Source organism: Argentina anserina, chromosome 3 (assembly GCF_933775445.1).
Source record: "Argentina anserina chromosome 3, drPotAnse1.1, whole genome shotgun sequence".
NCBI classification, from domain to species: Eukaryota; Viridiplantae; Streptophyta; class Magnoliopsida; order Rosales; family Rosaceae; genus Argentina; species Argentina anserina.
In genome coordinates this window covers 764,390-786,041 of record NC_065874.1, presented here as the reverse complement: position 1 = coordinate 786,041, position 21,652 = coordinate 764,390, and the positions used below count along the sequence as shown (strand labels likewise).

Below are 21,652 nucleotides of genomic sequence, written 5' to 3'. Positions count from 1 at the left end.
GAGTTTCATTCCGACAACCAAAAGAGGCCCTAGTTCAATCGAAAAAAAAGTCAATTTCTAGTTCTTGTAAGTACGTCGGTTCTGAATAGACCCGTTGACAAACCGACTTGTTGGATTTAAATATTTAAGGGATCAAATAAAAATTGGTTGGAGTCTTCGGCACCCGCCATACGGAGACAAACTTCCGCTTCCACTTCCACTTCCACTTCCGAGGGGCAAATACAAGAAAAAGACAAACTTCCATTTCCACTTCCACACGACCACACTTTTTCATCCAAATAGAAGAAAATGACAAACTTCCACACTTAATATGTAACTCTCACCTCTCAAAATGCCCATTCTTGACCAAACCCTTCAAGTCTCTCTTGCATCCTCTCTCGGTCTCTCCATTTCCACTCGATCCAGCCGCTTCATACCTGCTCTCGATTTCGATTGCGCTTTCCCTTCACACCTTGGTAATTCACTCTCTACATGATTTAGGGGTTTCCAGACTTCCATTGAAATTTAGCTAATTTCTCAGTTAGAATTTAGAACTTTTGAGTTGTTAGCGATTTTTACTTCTGAAATTTTCTGGTCACAAATTTTGTTCTCTCTATTTTAATTGTTGATCAGTCAAAGGGGAGAGAGCTTCCCCTGGAGAAGGTGCTTCAGATGTAGAAGATCTTTAACGATTCCTTCCTGGTGAGTATTACTGTGTTCAACAATTCGAAATTGTTTATGAACTTGCTGTGATTTTAACTGCGTTGCTTATAGGTCAGGTTATTCGAAAGTTGCATTCCTTGTTAATTTGTTCTAGTTTCTGTACAGTTTTCCCTAAGACTACTTCCTGTCCAAACCCTTGTGTAGCTTCAGTGGTGGTCATTTTCATTACCTTTATGATCTACTTGGAGATTTGTTATGCACGTCTGGTACATTTTTATAGCAAAAGCAGTATATTATAAGAGGTATCATCTACGTTTAGGAGATTCTACTCGTCTATCCCGAGTTCGAAAATGTAGAGGTCAAAAGCATGAGTTCGCCGTCCCGAGTAATTTTTTTATGACTGCACTTTAAAGTGAAATATATTGAGTAGAAAAGTAACATTAGGTGCTCTTTTCATGGGAAATCTCTCTGTAACTGTCATATCTGCAATTACGCCATCACATCTTTGGGTAATTTTACTTAAATTATTTGTGGGGCGACCAATTTGTAGACCTATTTACAGCCTCTGATTGATTATAACTGTTGGAATACTCGTGCATGTACATTTCTATGCTGCCTCAAGGAAATACTACTAACATTCTATGTGATTCTAGCTATACTTGTAAGGACTAGTGCAGTTGTATGTCTAGTTAAAACGAATATATTGATATAGCTTTATGACACCATTTTGGGCATGTTTAGAAGTTATTTGTCTCCAAGAAGCCATTTTTTAAGTACCTGATCTCAAGATCATATGCTTTTTATAGGTTGAGTTGCTCGAGTTGAAAAAGTTGGTTGTAGCGCCTTAACTGTGCCTCAACTTATATTCCAATTGAGGTAAATTTTCTCTCATAGATTGTAATAGATATGCAGGTATATACTGTATGGTGTAGGCATTGGCATCTTTGCAATGGTAATGTTAGTTCTCTTGAAAAACATGAATTTTGGGGAACATTGTTCAAATATTGAATTGTATCACCGGGATTTGTTCTAAAAGCAGTATCTGTCTTAAGATAATCGAAAGAAGTTACTTGGATCTCCTTGACACTAACTAAAAAAATTCAGAAAAGATATGTTCTGGTGTTGTCCACTCTAACTTTGAGAAGTTAAAGCTTCATTTCCATATTAATGATTCATCAGTGCCCTTGTATGATCTTTCATTGATTCTGGGTTTTAAATGCTAACTTATAGCAATTTGGATCTCATGTGATTCTTGTTTTTATGTTTAATTTATGGCAGTTGGGTTCTCATGTTCAGTTTACAGTACTTGTTCTCTTTTGATTTTACAGTTAGCACTTGGGATATTTGTGAATACTTTCTGGTATTGTGATGCTGTGATACTTTGCTGCCAAAAGTAGTGAGTGGAGAAAAACGGAAGAGAGAGATGGAATCTGAGATGGAGTATGAGATGCAAGACTGGGAGACTGATGATTTCATAGCTGAAGCTTTGAATATTAAGACCAAATTGATGGAAAAAGATAAGAAGATAGAAGAGCTAAATAGCAAGCTGGAAGGATTTAATGCTGTGAGAGAGAGAAATAGGATTGAAAACGAGAAAGACACGGTATCTTTATTTGCATACAAGGTGAAGTTGAGAAAAGCATTGGAGTTTCTGGAGTTGGCTAAGCAAATACAACGACAATTTGATGAGTTTGATCTCCTTCTCGATCCCGTTTTAGACTCCTAGTCTTATTGTATAGGTCTTTATTCGCATCAGGGACGGATACCCCAACTCTTGATGGTTTATTATTTTTCTGTGTTGTTTACTTTAGAATGAAATTGATGTTCCTTAGTCATGTTCTAGGAGGTTTTGGAATGTGGTACACCCTTTTGAGATGCCACTTTGAAGGAAGCATATCTGAATTTTCATTAGGAATTCTGTGTTGTGTACTTGTTGTCTTGTTATTTAGTTACTTATTCACTTAGTAGTAATATACCGGTTGGTATATACAATCGATCTAATGTTGGATAACATTCTTACTGCACGAGTAGAGACTAGGATAAGGTTAAAACTTAAAACCAACATATCCACTTAGCTTGCTTCCTTAAGTGAAAACAGAAATGCTCCAGTTGTGAAGCCACCTTAATTTCAAGCACCTTTTCCGTTGTCCCTTCTCCCAACTCCCTTTTCTCTTTTGGAAATTTTTGTAAATGGTACGTGAACTTAAGTAATTACTAGTCATTAACACACTCATAAGAGTGTGAATAACCCCCCATCTTTTACATAATGACTTAGAAGTTACCTAAATAATAAGATTTATCTCTATCAATTAAGGAAATTTGACATATGGAACTGTCACTTCATGTAATTACTCAATTACCATTTTTTGAAAAAGTTATTTTTATAAAAATTACATGGATAATCTAATAAAAGACAAACAAAAAAAGATTTCTTATAAAAAATCACTTTTGACACTTGAAAATAGAAAATAGTCGAGCAATCTTTAAAAATTACACTAAAGTCATCCAATTAAATGTCTTAAAGCGTTGTCCTTATTTTTTATAAAAATTACAACACATGTCAGGGGGTTTGGTTGACCTTCCCCTCGATTCTTCTTCGGCATCACAACATTCTTTGGCGCATGCTTGGTTACTGTAGTCGTCGGAATCTTCCTCCCAGGAGATCACCTGGTTATCGTCCATTGGCGTAGTTCCTATTTCTGGCATCATCAATTCAAACCCGACTTGCGTCATACCTGTCTTTTCCGATCAGTCCGGCTTTTGATCGTGACACACTTCCAAGTCGACGGGTAGACCAACCCAAGTCGTCGGCGCGAGATCCGTTCAACCGATCCTAGATCCGATTAGAACCATAAGCTGGAATATGACTCCTGGATTCAGAGTAAGGCTGTTGAGAAAATCCCAACTAAAGCTTCTTCCTATCTCTTGTCTCAGGTTAGTTTGATTAGGTGAAAATGAGGCTGAAATTTGAGTAATTTCGATATGTAGAAAGCAAAGCTTGTTTCGAAGGAGAAGAGAAAAACATATGCATTTAGGGTTGATTTCATTATAGTAATTGTTGTAGAAAAGCAAGATTTTGGATGTGGAGTTAGAATTGGGGGTTAGCCATGGTTTTTAATTAAGATTAGTTGCAAGAAGTTAGCTGTCACACTACCCATCACGTAACAACGTTATTCTGACTGACAGTGTGACAGTTAGTGTGGTTGATAATATGACTATCGATTTACCCATCACACTACTCGTCACATCACCAATCACATTACTAGTCATAGCTACACGTGTAATTTACATGTCATAGGAACAATGTTTGTGTGACTGGTAGTGTAGCTAATGAAAATATTTGTGTGACTGGTAGTGTAGTTGACAAAATTTTTATGTGACTGGTAATGTGGCCGGTAGTGTGATTGGTAGTGTAACTGACGAATATTTTATGTGACTAATAGTGTAGCTGATGTTTTTTGTGTAATTGGTGGTGTTATGTATAACAACATCAGTGTGGATATTTGAATCGTATTAGTTGATTTAAAAAGTTTAGTATCACATAATCGTAGACAAAGGTTCGTTATTTCTAGTCATTTTTTTTTCACATTTCTTCTTGTCACAACATAGTCACAGAAAACAGTGTGACTACTAGTGTGACATGTCGAGTAAAATGTTTAAATATGCAAAATTTAAAGGAGATTGGTATTAATTTTCTCATAATGAAGAGAATAATTAGAATTATAGAATCTTGAGCTCCGGCTTTGCCGTAATAGCTTGGAGCATCAAGATGGATAGAGACAGCCCCTTGTGAGGGTTTTTGTGCCTTATACGGTGGTCGGTTCAGAGTGAGTATGATATCAAATGAAAAATGAGAGAGAGAGAGATATATATCTTTCTAATGATACCAAGAACGTAGAACTAGAAAAAGAAAAAAGAAGAGAAAAAGTGTGAGAAATGACCAAACAGTCAAGAAAAAATTTAAATTTTGATTGTTTTCTAATTTTGTTTAAAACTTGTTGATCATTCTCTAATTTATATTTAAATGAGATAATAATTTTATAATTGAAAAAAAATTGATCGACATTTTTATAATTTAAGTTGACACTTATAAAATTTCCGTAGAATTTAACAGTTGAAAGCTGAATATTTTTTTTTAAACAAACTTATACTGAACTAAGCCTAAATCTAATATTTTTCCAGATTTCCAAGGGCCAAACTTCCATTCATTTTTCTTTCCAATGAATATTCCCCTCCAATCAAAATGTAATTCCCATTTCGGCAAATATGACATATTTTTCACTGGCAGACCCAAATGTATTGGTGAGTGGACTCAAGTCCACCTAGTTCTCACGACCAATAAAAAAAATCCTAATGCTATATATACATATTAAAAAAAATCCTATAAAACTATTAGACTTAGCCCAATAGAAGTTTTAGGAGCCCTGTGGGCTAATCCTAAACTCTAAAGAGTAAGCACTCTCTCTTCTCTAGCATTAATCACTGAGCCACACATGACCTTCAAAAACAAGGTAGCTACGAAGTCAAAGACATGTAGAGGTTTCACAATATCATTTATTTTGGGGCTTCGGCGGTGCTCTCCCGCCTCCCTCCACAATCGAGTGCTTCAGTCCCTCACTCCCTCCAAAGTTTTTGTTTCTATTGGCAAACTCGTCCACCTAAGGCCATGTTTGGTTGACCGAATGTAAGTTAATTCCATTCTCTTTTACATGGGGAAGGGAAGTTAGAATTCCCATCCAAATTCCTTTCATATGTTTGGTAAGGCAAGGAAGTCATGCATGAAATCCATTTGAATTCCTTTCTGATGTTTGGTTGGGTGTAGGAATGGAAAACAAACATATACTAAAGTTCCAATTATATCCTTGTATATAAAATTGAAAACAACATCAACCTACTTGAAATAATTTGCCACCAATTCAATTTGTTACATGCTTTCTTTCATGATGAATTTGATCACAAGTGAAAGTAATTATATAGACTAAGAAAAATCAAAACCAACTGAAAATATGAATGCCTACTTGATTCAAAACATCATCCATATCTCGTCAATACCATAGTTACAATCCTGGGTCCGGTCACTAGTATTTTTTGATGACAAGATAAAAGATAGATAAGGAAAACCTGAGGTCGTGTTTGGCCTTGTCAGCTGACTCGTTTGTTTACTTTCTCAATAGAGAAACAATGTCCGACAAGGGAAGGATTAAAGTTTCTTGTCGTCCCAACCAAAAAAAGACAACAAAGAAACATCGACTTGGGCATAAGTTTCCTCTCACTCTGTCAACTGTTGGGCTCGCCAGTTCTTTCTTGGCATTTCCGATTCGAAGCTATGATATGATTGACTGATTGTGCCGCATTGATTTTCAAGCGCTTTTTGGGATTGATCAGACTGGACCAGGTTAGTCTCTCCTCCCTCTTTTTCTTTTTGATGTCAACATTTCAATCCAAGTATTTTTATTTTCAGTTGAGGATTCTTTGATTCAAAGTGCGAGAAAATTGAGACGATTGGGGACCTGAATTATGAATCTTTATAATTCGTTCGTCTTCTTGCATTGGAGACTAGAGAGTGAGAGAGCTGCTGGGAAAGCAACAGTTCTGATCTTATAGTTTGCTTTGCAGGTATAATTTCTTGAATTTACCCGGTTTAGTTTTGTTAGCTTGGAACTTCCATTTCAGTTTATAGTTACTAAGTTTGGTCAATGATGAAGTATTCAGGACAATACCTTATGGATGATCTACATATATTTAGTGAGAGACTGAAGAAACTGTACTCACATTGGGATTCACAACGATTGAATCTTTGGGGTTCATCAAACGTTCTGACCTTTGCAACTTCTGAACAGAAAGAGCAGAAAACCAAACGATCAATAGACGAGAAGGCCCAAAGACGGAATACCCTACGTCTTAAAGGGTCCGTTATATGCAAGTGGTTGTTTGGCAGGGTGATCTTTAAGAGCATATTTGTTTTGATGAAAGATCAGATTTATTGTCTCAGTAGCAACCACGAGTTTTCTTTTCTCCAGCTTGTCGGACCAATTGCCAAGCAAGCCGTTGGTGCAGATTTTCAGCTTTACGTGAAGTCCGATGATGATGGTGATGGCAGTGGTCTCATGGATGTCATTATCAGAAACTTGAATGCAGGTGCTCTTGTGGGACACATAAAACTCGAGATTCTCAAGGGAGATGTAGCCAAATTGTGGTTCAGAAAGATAAAACAGGACAGAAGGGTTCAGCTTGTTGATGCAAGTAGAGGGTTGTCTGAGCTGTTTAGCGTAAAGGACAGGTATGAGCTTTTTAAAGTCAGGAAATCTGCTTCATTTGCCGCCCATGTAATGAAGAATGTTATGATTCCAGAGGTTGACAAAATTATCAAAGGGAAGCAGAAGATTTCTCATTCTTCTATGAGTGTAAATACATTGAACGCCATACGACAACTCTCAGATGTATCTGTTGTGGCTTCTCCTCCAGTTTTTCAGAGTGGGGAGTGTTTTGATTTAAAGCCTCTTATACCATGCAATAACAAGCAGCTGAAGTATAGTCCGCAAAGTATTATCATATCCTCTGTTGGAACCAAATTTGAGTATTACAACTCTTTTATTGCTAGGACATTTTTGATTGATCCCACTGACTCCCAGAGAAAGGCATATACAGTTCTTCACGATGCTCATATAGCAGCCATCTTTAAGCTGAAGCCAGGCAACAAAGTGAGTGATGCTTATGAAGCAGCGGTTTCTTGCGTGAAGGAAAAGGTACCTGCATTATCTGCTAAGCTGTTGAAACATGCTGGTTCCGGCATCGGTCTTGAAATCCACGAACCTGAGTTGAATGTTCATGGAAAAAATGAATTATTGGTTAAAGAAGGTATGGTGTTTAATTTGTTCGTAGGATTTCTGAATATCCGGAGTGATGTGAGAGGAAAAAAATTCTCTCTATGGCTGGCAGACACTGTTATTGTTAACAGTGCTGGTCCTGAAGTAATTACAGCTGAGTGCTCGAAAAGGATTGAGGATATCATATTGCCTTTTGTTGAAGGAGGAGAAAGACAGCCGGGATTTATGGTGTTAGATGATGATGATGATGATCATTTGATAGTAGAAGATATGAGGATTGACTGTGACTCTGATGACTTTATATTTGAAGCTCTACGTATATGGACCCAATTGGAAGCAAAAGATAAGAAGATTAAGGAGCTTAATAGCAAGTTGGAAGAATTAAATGCTGCCAATGAAAGAAATATGATTGCAAATCAAGAAGACTTGGCGTCTATAACAGCAGATAAGGAGAAGTTGGCAAAAGCTTTGAAGGAGGCAGAGTTGGCTGAGCAAATACAATCCCAATTCGATGAGTTTGATCTCCTTTTTGATGTGGTTTTAGATTCCTAGTCATTGTGTTTTAGGTCTTTTTGTTGTTAGAGTTCAGACTGTTATTAACTGATATTATGTTTCAAATTAATGGTTTATCATTGTTATATGGTTTATCTACTGGGATGTTTCCTTCGTGTTGTTGGACCTCTAATTCGATTAGGGGAGTGACGCAGATATTTGACATTGGTACACAGGCTTTATTCTGGGTTTTGGGGCGTTCCTCATATTACATACAATCCTACTCGGGAAAATCGATAATCAAGCAGGTAAGCCATATGGCCTCTATCAGTTATCGGCTTCAATGAAATTGCTTCAACCAACACCTTGGCGCACTTTCCCACAACCCCTGATGAGGTAACCTCACTCGCCCTTTTCTTCATTTCAATTTCAATCTAAATTGATTTCGATTGGTTTACGAGTCTGGCGTTTGTTCTTGCTATCCTTTCGTAGAGAAGCTTTTGATTGATATTGAATACGAGAGTTTTAATCAATGACATTGTAAGGTTTGTAGAATGCATTTTGCTGAATTGAACAATTTACATGGTATCTGAATAATCTAGAGTTAGAGCTATAGAAGGTAAGGGTCTATCATGTGGGTTATTAGTTCAGGATTCTTTTGTCACTGTTTTTGTTTATACGTTTTCTGGTCAATGTTATTTGATTAGAATCACTAGACCAATTAGAGAGGAAATGAAGAGAAAGATCAATTTAAAAAGTATCAAACCTTCAAGGGAATTGAAGTTGCAATAGGAAATTATCAGTTACTATATACTGATAAGTGATTTTATCATTGGTATATGGTTTTATTAAGAGTTGGTTAAAGGTTGTATTAAGATTTGATAGCAATTGATAGTGGTGTCTTGCCTTTTTTGCAGCAATCTGAATGGTTCTCAGGGTTACATTGTTTCTTAGGAGGCTTTACGCCGATTACTTTGCCACTTGGTTTGCATGTTTGAACTTCAATGCTCAAACAGATTGTTACAAGAATGATTAAGATGAACAGAAAAGCACCAGAAGAACAAAAGTGATACTTCATGTTTCTTTGAATTCCTGCTCCTTTAGGTTGGTTTGAAGGAATTGGATCCTAAGTAAGGCTATATATAGACTACAGAGTTCATATATGAATGCTTAGAACAGCTAGGTTGCTGGCTTAAATTTTTAATATCATATAATCCTAAAAATGAATAAACTGTCTGTTCAAGATAAGACTCCATAATGTAGCTAATAAGCATAAAGTCAAATTATACTGTAAGATTTCATATTGGTAAAGTCTCATTGTGTGCATACAGCTCATATCACCATATACTAAGAACCATTTTTGTATTCAATGATGGTCCTGTCTGCAGCTGTGTAAGAATTGCTTGGTTGATTAATACTAAGAGAATCCTTGTACAAGAGAAACTAACTAAAGATTTATTGATGATAGATTACTCCAAGGATCTTTTAGAATCTTAAGAACATATATTTGTGATGCAAAGTCAGGAGCCTATTGAAGTTTAACATGTATGGCATTTTTGCTGGGAATTCTATTAGCTTATAAAAATTCTGGAATATTGATATACATTTCCTTCCCCATATGATGAAAACGTACTTCAGTAGTCACTAGTCAGTAAACTATAAGGAGCCCGTTATAGGATGACAATTTTACGATCAGATTCTACAAGTTGGTAAAAATTAAACAGCCAATCGATCCCTTATGACAATTCTGTTATCGCTGCATCTGTGTTAATAAAAAATTGTTGAACCAAAATGTAACATGCAGTAAAAATTCTGACTTTGGTCTATTCAGCTTCAACTTGTAGAATGGCCAATCGATGAAGGTTAAAAGATGAGTACAAGCACTGAGAATTTTAACTAATATTGGGGAAATAGCAAGTCTGGGACTGACTACTTTTGTTTCTGCGCAAATTTGCTTGCTAGACCTTGTCACTGTCAACACAGGAAAAGCATTAGATATTAACCCCAGCTCCTTGTCCTTTTAATTTACATTATATGACAGCCTAGCCCCATGGATGTCTGCAAGGTCTTCGGTGTCTCTAATGATCGACAATTGGGGTGACTTAGATATCAGTCGTATTACATGGTCTGACGCTTGGTTCAATTCTCGTATATCTAGCTTCCCATGATGTTTGATTACACTATTATGTCCCAATCTAGCTTGTTCCTTCTTGATTTTTTGGGTTTTATGTTTACCTTGTTGTTTTAATTATATGTGGGAGTCATAATTACAAATTTCAAGTATATTACAAAAGTCGGTTCTACACACTGCTGATATTTCATGTTCTTATTTGTACGTCAGTTATTTTGGTTTTGGTTGGCTTTGAGGAAGTTGGATCCTAATTAAGCTCTATAAAGAGATTATGAATGCTTGTTAGTAAAGATTGTTTTTGGAAGGTGTTCTCATGTTTTAGGGGGTTCGGGAATGTGGTAACCCTGTTGAGATGCCGCTCAAAGGAAGTAGTATAACATTTTCATTTGGAGTTATCTGGTGTGTTCTTGTTTTACATGTGGTTTATCACTAATCAGGTTTGGCTTTGTTATTCATGCAGTTTTATCTTCTGGTATTGCTTTGTGAGAGGTCCAGATTTAGATTGAAATTGAAATTTCAGTAGAATGATTATATAATTGGATGACTAATCAGCTTTCTTGTGATACTTATACCGCACGAAATATGATAGAATTATTGGAGTGATTCATTGAATCATATAGGAAGACAGCTATTTTGTGTTAATCTAGTTTTATGTTGGATTTACTTTCCTTAATATCCGTGTCCCTATGGTAGCTTTGAGTTTACAGGGTTCTGAGCATGGGGAGACCGTTCATGCAGCAGATTAATGAACTCGGAGCCTTATTTATATTTGCATTGATGAAAACATGATTAACTAACTGAGAAGGTGTGTGCTATTATTGAAAGCTTGATTGTCACCACTACATCCTGTCTTAGACTTTGCATTACAAGTTGCTTTGGTTATGTTTGATAAGTATTAATCTCTTCTTTATGCAACGATGTCCCCTCCTTTCAATTAATAGGTTTTGATTACTCCTTTTCATTGAGCTTAAGAAGCGTAACACTTACACTTGCTGTGTACATATATATTTACATTAGTCATTTTATAAGGTAATGTCAGCATGCATACGTAACCCCGTTTCTCTACTTTAGTTGGAGAATCACGTTGGAAGTGCTTTTTTTTAGGGGGTTGTTGGCAAGCACTTCGGTTTCAGGCATATTTTGAAAACGTACTTGATACTTGAGTTCCTTGAAAAACAGGAGATTGGAAATACAGAGGAAAAGGTTTGTAGGACACTGGCGTACCTTATGATGTGCTACCAGGTCTAATAAGAGCAAGGCTTCATCAGCTCAACTTGTTAACATGCTAGAAGCCTTATGAGACTGAGTACGATGGTCTTCTACTATATATATTGAGATTGAATTTGAGTCTTAGATTATATTAAATCCGGGAGAGAGTCGAGGCGGTGCCTTGGGAGTTGTATTAGATAAGATTATTGAAGGAGGGCCTTGGGCGTCTAACTGGATCGGACCCAAAACAAAAACAAATGATAATAGAAGAAGAAGATCCAGACCCAAAAGCAATTATAACGCTGTACCCTAGAAGGCTAGAATCCCTCTTTTATTCGTTGCTCCCGAAGTATCTCTCCGCCTCTTTCGTCCCTCAGTGGCGCAGTTCGTCCCCCTTCGACCCGTCTGGTAAGGTAAGCCAACAGCATTGCAATTAACTTAGGGTCCGATTCTCTCTGAAAATTACTGGTTTGGTTGTTTATGTGGATGAGGGAGGTTGCTCATTAGTTCTTTAAACGTTATTTTTTTTAATTAAACTTGAGAAAGAGACGCAAAGCTATATGTATGGGGTTGCACACAAGCCCCTCACTATATTTATTTTATTAGGTAGTAGTTCCAGTCATGTTTTTATCTGTCTGAGTTTGAATTAGATTTATAGTTGATTTGTTTTTACTTGAGGTTTATTACTGCGCTAAGCACATATATCAGCACACACACCCCATATATATGCAGATTGTGGTCTATTCAACTAATATTTGGGTTTTGTTGAAGGTCACTGAGGTTTAGGAGAACTCTGTAAGTGATGCCGAAGAGGAAGGATGTTGCATCATCATCATCAGGGAAGAGGAAGGATCAGTTTAGGTGAGAAATAGAATTATGTATTATGATAATTGTTGTTGTTGGATCAGTTTATGATAATAATTATTGTTGGCTGTAAATATTATTTTGGATTTTCCTGTTTGCTAGAATTGAACATCAAGAAGCTTTACTGAGGTTGGTCGATCAAGAAGAGTTGAAGGTTTGTGTTGAGGAGGCTGGACAGAGAACACCGGCACCACCGGAAGCAGCTAGAGGTGTTGCTTCCCCGATGGAAGGCTCTCCAGCCTTGCTGCTAGCCCAGCTCAAGGCTAATTTGGGCAAACAACTTGTAAGCCCTTACCTAATATGACTAGTAACTGATTGAGTACTTGAGTTCATCTGCATGGTGTAAAGAGTAAAGACATGCGCAGCAGGATTAGTTTGAAACAGTTTTGATGTAATGTAATTGAGTATCATGAAAAGAATGAGTTCATGTTTTGAAGTTTAATGATGATTAATAAAGCCTTGATGGAGTTAAGGAACTTCTGTTCTTACTTCACTGGAATTTCTTCGAATCCCAGGAATGGGTGGTTTTTTCTTTTTCCTACATCCACTTAATTTAGATGTCCGTATGTGATGACTCTTTTATCACTAATATACCTGGTGTGTATCTATCTTATTTAGGATGGACACCGTGTTGACAGTTCCCCCCCTCTACCACAGCTTGGTGATCGTCAGGGCTGCGTCGAGTTTTTAACGGGCACGAGAAAGGGATATAAAAAGAGGGTCGTTTCAAAAGAGACCGTGGATCGGGCGAAAGAATCGGCACGTAACCTTAAAAGGAAAGGTTATGTGAATTTAAATGAAGATGAAGCGGAACTTCTGAAGAGCAACATCTATTTCCTGGCAAAGCTTAATGACTCCCCGCATCCATTCAGAGAGGAGGCGCTAAAGGTCTATGAAGACATGGTCCATCATATCCGTTGCCTCCGTCAACAGCGGCAAACTAGAGATCTAGTGGAAGAAGAGAGGCGGATTATTTCTGATTTGGAAATCAGAATTGAAGCCCGGAACACAGAGAACAAACAATTCGATAGAGAAGTAGAGCTGATCACTTCTGAGCTTGCAAAGGAACTTGAGGAGAAGTTGGATCTGGATAAGAAGTTGTTTGACATGTGCCTTAAGATGATTGAACCTTCCACTGCTTTGTTTTACATGTATGGTATAGGTGACCAACCTAAAGTCTGAAGTCTAACTTCATTGATGTTGTACATCCTTTTGAGGACTAACACTCCCAACTTCTGTTGATTTATCATTTGAACACAAAGACATTTTCGACATATATCAAACACCGGATCCCTAAAACAGGATTCTCAAGATACTCAACTGAATCCAAAACTAACAGAACGCCGAAAATTCACCAACATTGACAATCGCACACATGTAGCCTGAAAAGTAAATTGACCTTTTTCTGCACTATTCTCCGGATCCAGTATTTTACATCATTGGCTCATTGCAACAAGCTCGATCAATGCATGCAAAATTAAGCATCGATCACTTGAGTAATCACATATTCCATATGGACTTGTCAGGTAGAATATTAGAGGGGGATTAGGGTTTTGGTCTATTAAGAAATCTCCACGTGTAGACGTCGCGATGGTGATTATGCTTCATCACTAAAGAAAAAAATCATGAGACCATCAATCTAAAAATTTAGCACAAGAAAAAACATATTCCAAACGTAGCCCCACTATGAACTAAGCATCACAAATTTACAACTCTTCTCATTTCATGAGCTTTTGCATACAGATCAAGTAGCTCTCTTAATGTGTATGAGATATTTAAATATAACAACACCAATAGTATTAACTGACCGCATAGCGCAGTGGATTAGCGCGTCTGACTTCGGATCAGAAGGTCGTGGGTTCGACTCCCACTGTGGTCGAAATTCTTTTTGCCAACTCTCATAAAACTTAAAAGCCTATAATCACATGAGCTCAGTCCCACGCTCCAACACTCGGATTTTGCACCTCGGACAAAATCAGCGGCAAAGATTCTATGTGTTCAGAATCTACCACTCCAACAACCGTCTGATGATTCAAGTCCACAGCTTCTCTGGTGTGGCTCAGTGGTACTGAATCACCCGTATATAAATGAAACAGTGCAACACTGAAACTGAAACTGAGAGTTAGAATTGAGAAGAGTGATAGAATCATAATCATTGGATGGTGTGTTTTGTTAGGTAGTGCTATCACCACTCACTAGCGATGGGGTGTTGTTTCGATTAGGAAGTGAAACCCTCCTCCACCCACTACACACCACCAACCCTTTTTTCTTTTTCTTAAAAAAGATTTAATCTTTGTTTGTGTCTCGTACTTGCACTCAGATATATAAAACGCCCACCTTTGGTGTTGAGGGATGCTCTTTTGGGCTCTCAGATTTGCTTGCATTTGAAGAAGAGAGGATAACACAACACAGAACCAGAACAAGACCCTTTTTTACTATGTGAGTTTCTTGTTTCTCTCATTTGGGTAATGTTAGATCTGTGTGGTTGTTGTTGGGATCAATATTATTCATTACAGTCATCTTGTTTCATTGGAATGCGTGTTTGTATGAAATATGAGTTGGATAGTGTGATTAAATCTGGTTAAATTTAGTAGCGAGGAGTGTTTTGGGATTGCATTGGTAGATTTCTGGCTGTAAAGTTTGAAACTTTATTGAGCAATGGGTTGTAAAGACTTCAGCTTGGTGATTTCGACTGTGTTTTATTACTTTAATACTATTGCATCGAGTCTGTTGATCCCAGTTTATTGATTATGGTAATGACTCATGCAACTTTACAATGAGATGCAGTACTATGCAGCATTGTTCGATGACCTTGTAGCATATATTGATTGTTGTGCTTGAAATATGAGGATCTTGCTTGAATTAGAGTTTGGAATAACTGTCTTGTTGAACTTGGATGCATTTTGATCATTTGAGAGGTATCTGGATGTTGCAATGTGTATGTAAGACTTTCATGCCTTTTTTTTTTCTCGTTCAGATATATTTGCTAAGATGAGAGGAGCTGGTTTGTGGCAGCTTGGTCAGTCAATCACCCGGCGCCTTGCTCAGGGTGATAAGAAGGGTGTAGCTCGTCGCTACTTTGCCTCAGAAGCTGAGCTAAAAAAGACAGTTCTTTATGATTTCCACGTTGCTCATGGAGGGAAGATGGTGCCATTTGCTGGATGGGGCATGCCTATTCAGTATAAGGACTCAATTATGGATTCCACCGTGAACTGCAGGGAGAACGGTGGGCTCTTTGATGTCTCCCATATGTGCGGGCTGAGTCTCAAGGGGAAGGACTCAATTCCATTCCTTGAGAAGCTTGTCATTGCTGATGTTGCTTCTCTGACCCCTGGAACGGGGACACTAACTGTCTTTACAAATGAGAAGGGAGGTGCAATTGATGACTCTGTGGTCACCAAGGTTACTGATGACCACATATACCTTGTAGTTAATGCTGGATGTAGGGATAAGGATTTGGCGCACATTGAGGAGCACATGAAGGCATTCAAGGCCAAAGGGGGAGACGTCTCATGGCACATCCATGATGAGAGATCTCTTCTGGCTCTTCAGGTGAATACTTTACTCTCGTGTACTGTTGTAATGCAATACAATATTTTGTTTCCTAACAATAATGCCATTATTTTTTTTAGGTATACTATGATGTATTATAGTGATTGTTTGATTCACCTGCTTTCTACTTTGTGAATTTGCAACTGTAGTAATGCATGACAACTTTATGAATAAATTATGTGAGTAAAGAAAAGTGAGCTCAAACTGGACAGAGCTTGAATTTACAATCGCTGATTAATATTCTGTACAGTGACATATGCTAATAGTTGATTGAATTTCCATGCAGGGTCCTCTTGCTGCCCCAACACTTCAACACTTAACAAAAGAAGATTTGAGCAAGTTTTATTTCGGAGAGTTCCGAATTTTGGATATCAATGGGGCACATTGCTTTCTCACAAGGACTGGGTATGTTTCCTATTATTCTCTTCTTTTTCAAGTACCTTGCATAAGGGAATTTTCCATACATAGTTGTTTATGATTCTATTTCGGGATTACTAAGAAAATGAATTAAGCAATTAATTGATTTTTCTTGTTGATATCAGAACAAAGCCCAAAAAGTCAGGATGCTATAGTACTTAATTGTATCTGTTTAGTTCACATTTCTTGGTTCCACTTTCCAATTGGCATTTCTACTCTATTATGGAGTAATCCGTGAAGGTTGTTTGATACTTTTTTTGACTGAAAATTTTAGGTACACTGGTGAAGATGGATTTGAAATCTCAGTTCCTGATGAGAATGCTTTGGATCTTGCCAAAGCAATCTTGGAGAAGTCTGAGGGCAAGGTGAGGTTGACTGGACTGGGAGCTCGTGATAGTCTCCGACTGGAAGCTGGTTTGTGTTTATATGGTAACGATATGGAGCAACATATAACACCAGTGGAGGCTGGCCTCACATGGGCTATAGGCAAGAGGAGAAGGGCAGAAGGTGGTTTCCTTGGAGCTGAGGTAATTCTCAAGCAACTAGCTGACGGTCCTTCAATCAGGCGTGTTGGTTTCATCTCTTCCGGCCCACCTGCTAGAGGCCACAGCGAGATTCAGAATGAGAAAGGTGAAACCATTGGGGAAGTGACAAGTGGAGGATTCAGCCCATGCCTGAAGAAAAATATTGCTATGGGGTACGTGAAATCTGGAAACCACAAGGCTGGAACCAAAGTTAAGATTGTTGTCCGAGGAAAGGCCTACGATGGAACTGTCACTAAAATGCCTTTTGTACCAACAAAATACTACAAGCCAACCTGATTCAAGTGCACTATTTCATCTGCTGGAGGTTCTTAACGATATTCCTTTTGACTTTGTTATAAACCTCGACTGCTGCAATCAATGTTGATATCCATTTGTTACTTTTCCGAATCCTGATTGAAATGGAATGTGAATGTATTGCTTTGGTTGCTTTCACTTTTATGCATTACAATCTTTGGAAATCTACAGTTATATACGTACATGGTAACCAATAGATGCCACAGCCATCTGGATGATACACTTCTAAAATTTTAAAATGATGAATTTGCTTTTGAATTGAAGAATGAAATAAAAAAAAAATTTGGGGCTTCAGAGTTGAGTGTTTTCACTTTTCAGCACTCAATTCCCTACACGATAAGTTGCTATATATTAAGTAGGGGTGGGCATAAAAAACGGAAATCCCGATCCCGTCCCGAAATTCATAGGGACGGAGGTCTAAAAACCTTTGTCCCGTCCCGCTTCATAATAGTGGGATGAGACGTGGGACGAATAATTTATATCCCGCTTCGTCCAGTCCCACCTTTAATGAAAACTTAAAAATTCTTATATATTTATATCAAAATGAAACTAATTTATGTTCTTAATAACTCTAAAATTATATCAACTCAAATAATAATGGTAAATTATAATATTTTGAACATAATATGTATTTTTTTGTTAAAATTTCATTATTAAATGTTACTTTGTTATGAAAAAAATGAAAAATATAGATTTTTATTTAACTTCATAAGAAGGTGGGATTTGTCCCGTCCGTCCCAATCCCGTCCCGTCCCAACCGGGATTAATCCCGAGTGGGATGCATTCTTAAAAACCTTCGTCCCGTTCCGATCCCGTCCCGATTCAAAAGAGTGGGACGGGACGTGGAATGAGACCCGTCCCGTCCCATCCGGTCCCGTGCCCACCCCTAATATTAAGGTAGAATGTTAAATCTGTTGTTCGATGTCAAAGGTAGAATGTGTCTCCCAGAGTGTTTACTCGTTATTTGTTGCAAATTTCAACAAAATAGATTGACCAAAAGAAAGTCAGACCCTTATAAAAATGGAATCAAATCGACTGTTCTAATAGTATTATTTGACTGGAGAAATGAGCAAGTTTACAAGTTGGCGAACTACATTTTGTTATTGTTGTCAATTGTTTGATCAGACAAATCCATGTTCTGTGAACAAAAACTTATAAGATGACACTAACAAGATGTAGAGGGGTGTATCTGTATTCTGAAACTCACAGATGTATCTGTTTAGTATATTCTGCATTATGAGGTTAAGCTGGAGTAGTTGACACCTATTATATCCTTATCAAACAATACTGAACGAGAAATTCGGAGTTCAACCACGAACGTAAATGAGATAATGCTCTTAATCACTAGAACTACAAACCTTGTCGTGATCTCGTGTTTCTCTTTAGCTTATTGAAACTAACGAAGGTTAATATTCCCTTTTACTTGATCGAGCTAGATGTCATCAACTTATTTGATCAAGTTACAATAAGAAAATTACATTGGTCTAGGAGGAATTTTTGGATGCGACTCACTCAACTCTCCATAAAGGCCAAGTCCAAGCCTTCAAATTAAGACTGGGCATCAAATGTCAACATTACCAGTGAACAGCCAACAAACGTAGACCATTTTCTTAACACCATGATAATAATATTATTCATCAACTTCGTTAATTTGGTTTAAGTACTAAATTCCAAAACCTCACGAGCTCAAAACTCCCTCCTCTTAGGTGTTAACTACTGACCTAATATTTTAATTAACTCAAGTCGATGACTGTATCTAAACGCAAAACCGGTTGTTAAACAAATAGAGGACAAAGCTTAATCAGACAAACAAGGAAGTGAAGAAACCAATTAAAAATCCTTCTCACTCATGCATGACAGCAGTGATGCATTGGACAATTAACACATTCTTCTGCAAATGTTGTAGTAAAAAATTGAGGATTATCATTAATTTTTCTTCTCTATGTTACATGATTTTGTACAAAGAACCAAAGAATCAAAGGAATTTCCCTTTTGTTTGTACACAATGTGAAGCTAGCTAAACTAACTAAGGAATCAGAACAGTTTCGAACCCATTTCATTGACAACTGTTCCATTTCTTCTGCATGAAGCTGATTTTGATGCAAGTTCTCTTAGCTGAGGCAAGCTTCTTCCCAATTGCAAAGCAATCTTCATTTCAAACAATTCACCATTCTCTCTTTTCTCCAGATCTTGTTCCCCAAGTGTGGCTTCAATTGTATCCTCCAATTTGTTGAAGAAACCAGCACAGTTCCTATACATCTCGTGCACCATACCAACTTGAGCACCATGTTGGAAAGCATTGACTGCAGTGCTTAATGATCCAGCAGCCACTGCTGCTATCGCTGCAACATCGTTGTGACCAACAAAAGCAGACCCAATGGCTGCAACTCCAGTAAGCAAAGGACCTGAAATAGCCAAAACTTTGTTGATCTTCAATGCTATGTTACCTAATCTCTCGTAGTCTTCGAAGTCTTTGCTTTTCACCACTGAAATAATTTCTCTCATTTCATCTTCAAGATCCTCACTCCACCCATTAGTCTTTCCCATCCTCATTTTCTTTTCGCTTGAAATTTGAGCTCCATGACTTTTAGGCCACCAAGCAGCTGCCTCAAACTTTTTAGGGTACTTCTCAAGCATAGCTCCCAACAATGGAAGAGGGTAGGCTTTGTCTAAAGCCAAGACCTTCTCCATTGTATCCTTCACATCTTGTTCTGTCGGCTCACCAAGTGCTAGTAAGGTTTGGATTTGAGTTTGAATTTGCTTGAACAATCTTGTGGCATTACGTTGTTCTTCGGCTAGTTGTGAAGGTTGGATCTTGTTCATGATAAGCAGCATTCCTGAGGCTGCAGTGAATAGAACAGCGGAAGACAACTTCAAGGCCACAATGGGAGTTCCAGCACCAACAGTGCCTGCAATTCCAGCCATAATTGAGGCTGTGAGAGTGATCATGTTGATGGAGTTAAGCAGAAGAATGTTCCAGTTGTTACGTTGCTCGCCGACATTGATGTGCATCTCAATCCTATCAGCTACTTCCTCTAGGATTGCATAGAGCTGAATGGTAGCTGTAGAAGTAGCAGTAGTAGACTGAAAGTGGTTTGATGATTCTTGGTGCTTTGGTTGAGCTACTTGGTATGTGTTTGAGATCCCATCAGTCAATTGTAGGCCTTCAAGAACCAATTTTGGGTTGGTGAAGCGGAGTCTTGGAACTTTGGGGACATGGATCGCAGCATTGATCACTCTCCTTGAGGAACAAGAAAGAGTTGAAGATGTATGGAATAAGAGACTTGAAGTTTGCAAAGAAGACATTTTGGTTTGGTTATATCTTTAGGATTTTCTTTGTGTGAGTTTATAAGAAGATATAAAGGCGAAAGATTTGAGCTTTTTGGTTTGTTGTAGGAGATGAGAGGAGAGAGTTGAGATTGGAAGAAGAGGGAACTATGTTGTGGTATTTATAGTGATGGAAGGAAGAGGAAGAAGAGGTCAGCTTGGAAAATATTGACTGGCTGAATTGAATGGGTAGACTTAATCATCTTCTGACCAATCTGACCCATTCACCATTTTTTAATTTCTGTTCAAAAATTTCATCCACCATTGTGTTTCCTCATCAGTCTCTCTCATACTGTCTCATGCAATACAGTAACCATTTTCGATCCCATTGCTTTCGTATTACTCCCGTGTTTTGAATAAATCTAATGGCAACTTGTAATTTGAAATGGTCCTTCACTACCTTCACTACTTGGTGTTTTTGGTAGACCGAGTGAACAACTACTTGTTGTTGTTGTACCTTCAAAAAAAAAACTACCTTCTTGTTATTTGTCAAACCTTGGGAGTACAATAAACGGGTAGTCTTTCTTCCATTCTTTTGTTTTTTGTTTAATCAAAAATCCTTCCATTGCCTTATTGCTTAGATCAATAGTGGAGTGTCTTCTATAGTTCTTTAATGCTTTAGCTTATTGTGGATTGAGTTGTGTATTTTTTCTCATTTCAAATATTCATTTTTATAGAATTGGTTTGTGATATGTCATGAAATTGTCACAATTTGTACATAATATACGTATGAGAGAATCAATCATTTGTAAAATTGTTTTGCTAAAGTACATTATTCCCATGATCTCTTCATTCAATTTTTTTTTCAAGTTATAAATATTTCTTATTTTCACATGAAGTAAGAAATTATTTTCAAAAGTTTCTATTTTTTGAACTACGAAAAATTATTATTTTCACATGACCTAATCTTAGAAAACTTGGTGAAATAATTTTACTTTGTATGGATCCTTATCTTATATGTATAACTATTATTTCAAAGTTTTAAACATTATGCAAACAACATTAGTGAATCGATTGGATTGTTGTTTCTTTGGCCTTAACAAATTTACAAATCTAATATAACTAGCCCCACAAAATAGTATAAGAATGAACCTACAAAAGCAAATGGGAAATGCTTAGGGGAACTTGGGATCTCACTTGGGATAACTCGTAGCAGGATTGATTTGAGCAATTCCAATTTGGATTCGATTGACATTTCACTTTTCCAACTAAAAGCTTCAAGGAAAGCTTCAAACCTTTTTGTGTCTACTTTTAACATTCTTACACTCCATAGATGATAGATCCTTGAAAACAAAGAATGAAAGAAACATATTCACATCCCACAAAACAGAGAAGGAAGAATCGGACAGATA

The 21,652-nt window shown here is 37.4% G+C and overlaps 4 protein-coding genes and 1 non-coding gene across 8 annotated transcripts; 4 read left to right on the top strand and 1 right to left on the bottom strand.

Moving 5' to 3' along the window:
- The first annotated feature begins 3,242 nt into the window (after positions 1 to 3,242).
- Positions 3,243 to 8,136, top strand: LOC126788193 (FACT complex subunit SPT16-like). Of its 3 annotated transcripts, XM_050514166.1 has the most exons (4): positions 3,243 to 3,523; positions 5,817 to 6,037; positions 6,104 to 6,258; positions 6,348 to 8,136. In XM_050514166.1, exon 4 carries the CDS (start codon positions 6,366 to 6,368, stop codon positions 8,019 to 8,021), a length of 1,656 nt encoding a protein of 551 aa, XP_050370123.1. In that variant the 5' UTR covers positions 3,243 to 3,523; positions 5,817 to 6,037; positions 6,104 to 6,258; positions 6,348 to 6,365; the 3' UTR covers positions 8,022 to 8,136. The 3 variants fall into 3 exon arrangements, with proteins under 3 accessions (XP_050370123.1, XP_050370122.1, XP_050370121.1); XM_050514165.1 differs by having other exon boundaries at positions 5,817 to 6,258; positions 6,355 to 8,136; XM_050514164.1 differs by having other exon boundaries at positions 5,817 to 6,258.
- A 3,431-nt stretch (positions 8,137 to 11,567) lies between these two features.
- Positions 11,568 to 13,432, top strand: LOC126788801 (uncharacterized). Of its 2 annotated transcripts, none has more exons than XM_050514812.1 (4): positions 11,568 to 11,714; positions 12,073 to 12,162; positions 12,268 to 12,448; positions 12,784 to 13,432. In XM_050514812.1, exons 2-4 carry the CDS (start codon positions 12,104 to 12,106, stop codon positions 13,345 to 13,347), a joined length of 804 nt encoding a protein of 267 aa, XP_050370769.1. In that variant the 5' UTR covers positions 11,568 to 11,714; positions 12,073 to 12,103; the 3' UTR covers positions 13,348 to 13,432. The 2 variants fall into 2 exon arrangements, with proteins under 2 accessions (XP_050370769.1, XP_050370770.1); XM_050514813.1 differs by having other exon boundaries at positions 11,678 to 11,709.
- Positions 13,433 to 13,970: 538 nt separating this feature from the next.
- Positions 13,971 to 14,044, top strand: TRNAR-UCG (transfer RNA arginine (anticodon UCG)). Its single transcript has one exon. It is a non-coding gene; the product is annotated as a tRNA-Arg (tRNA).
- Positions 14,045 to 14,345: 301 nt separating this feature from the next.
- Positions 14,346 to 17,111, top strand: LOC126786676 (aminomethyltransferase, mitochondrial). Its single transcript, XM_050512573.1, has 4 exons — positions 14,346 to 14,604; positions 15,143 to 15,717; positions 16,004 to 16,122; positions 16,409 to 17,111. Exons 2-4 carry the CDS (start codon positions 15,157 to 15,159, stop codon positions 16,953 to 16,955), a joined length of 1,227 nt encoding a protein of 408 aa, XP_050368530.1. The 5' UTR covers positions 14,346 to 14,604; positions 15,143 to 15,156; the 3' UTR covers positions 16,956 to 17,111.
- Positions 17,112 to 18,886: 1,775 nt separating this feature from the next.
- On the bottom strand, positions 18,887 to 20,369 carry LOC126788256 (probable F-box protein At4g22030). Its single transcript, XM_050514225.1, has one exon. It carries the CDS (start codon positions 20,277 to 20,279, stop codon positions 19,008 to 19,010), a length of 1,272 nt encoding a protein of 423 aa, XP_050370182.1. The 5' UTR covers positions 20,280 to 20,369; the 3' UTR covers positions 18,887 to 19,007.
- Positions 20,370 to 21,652: the final 1,283 nt, after the last annotated feature.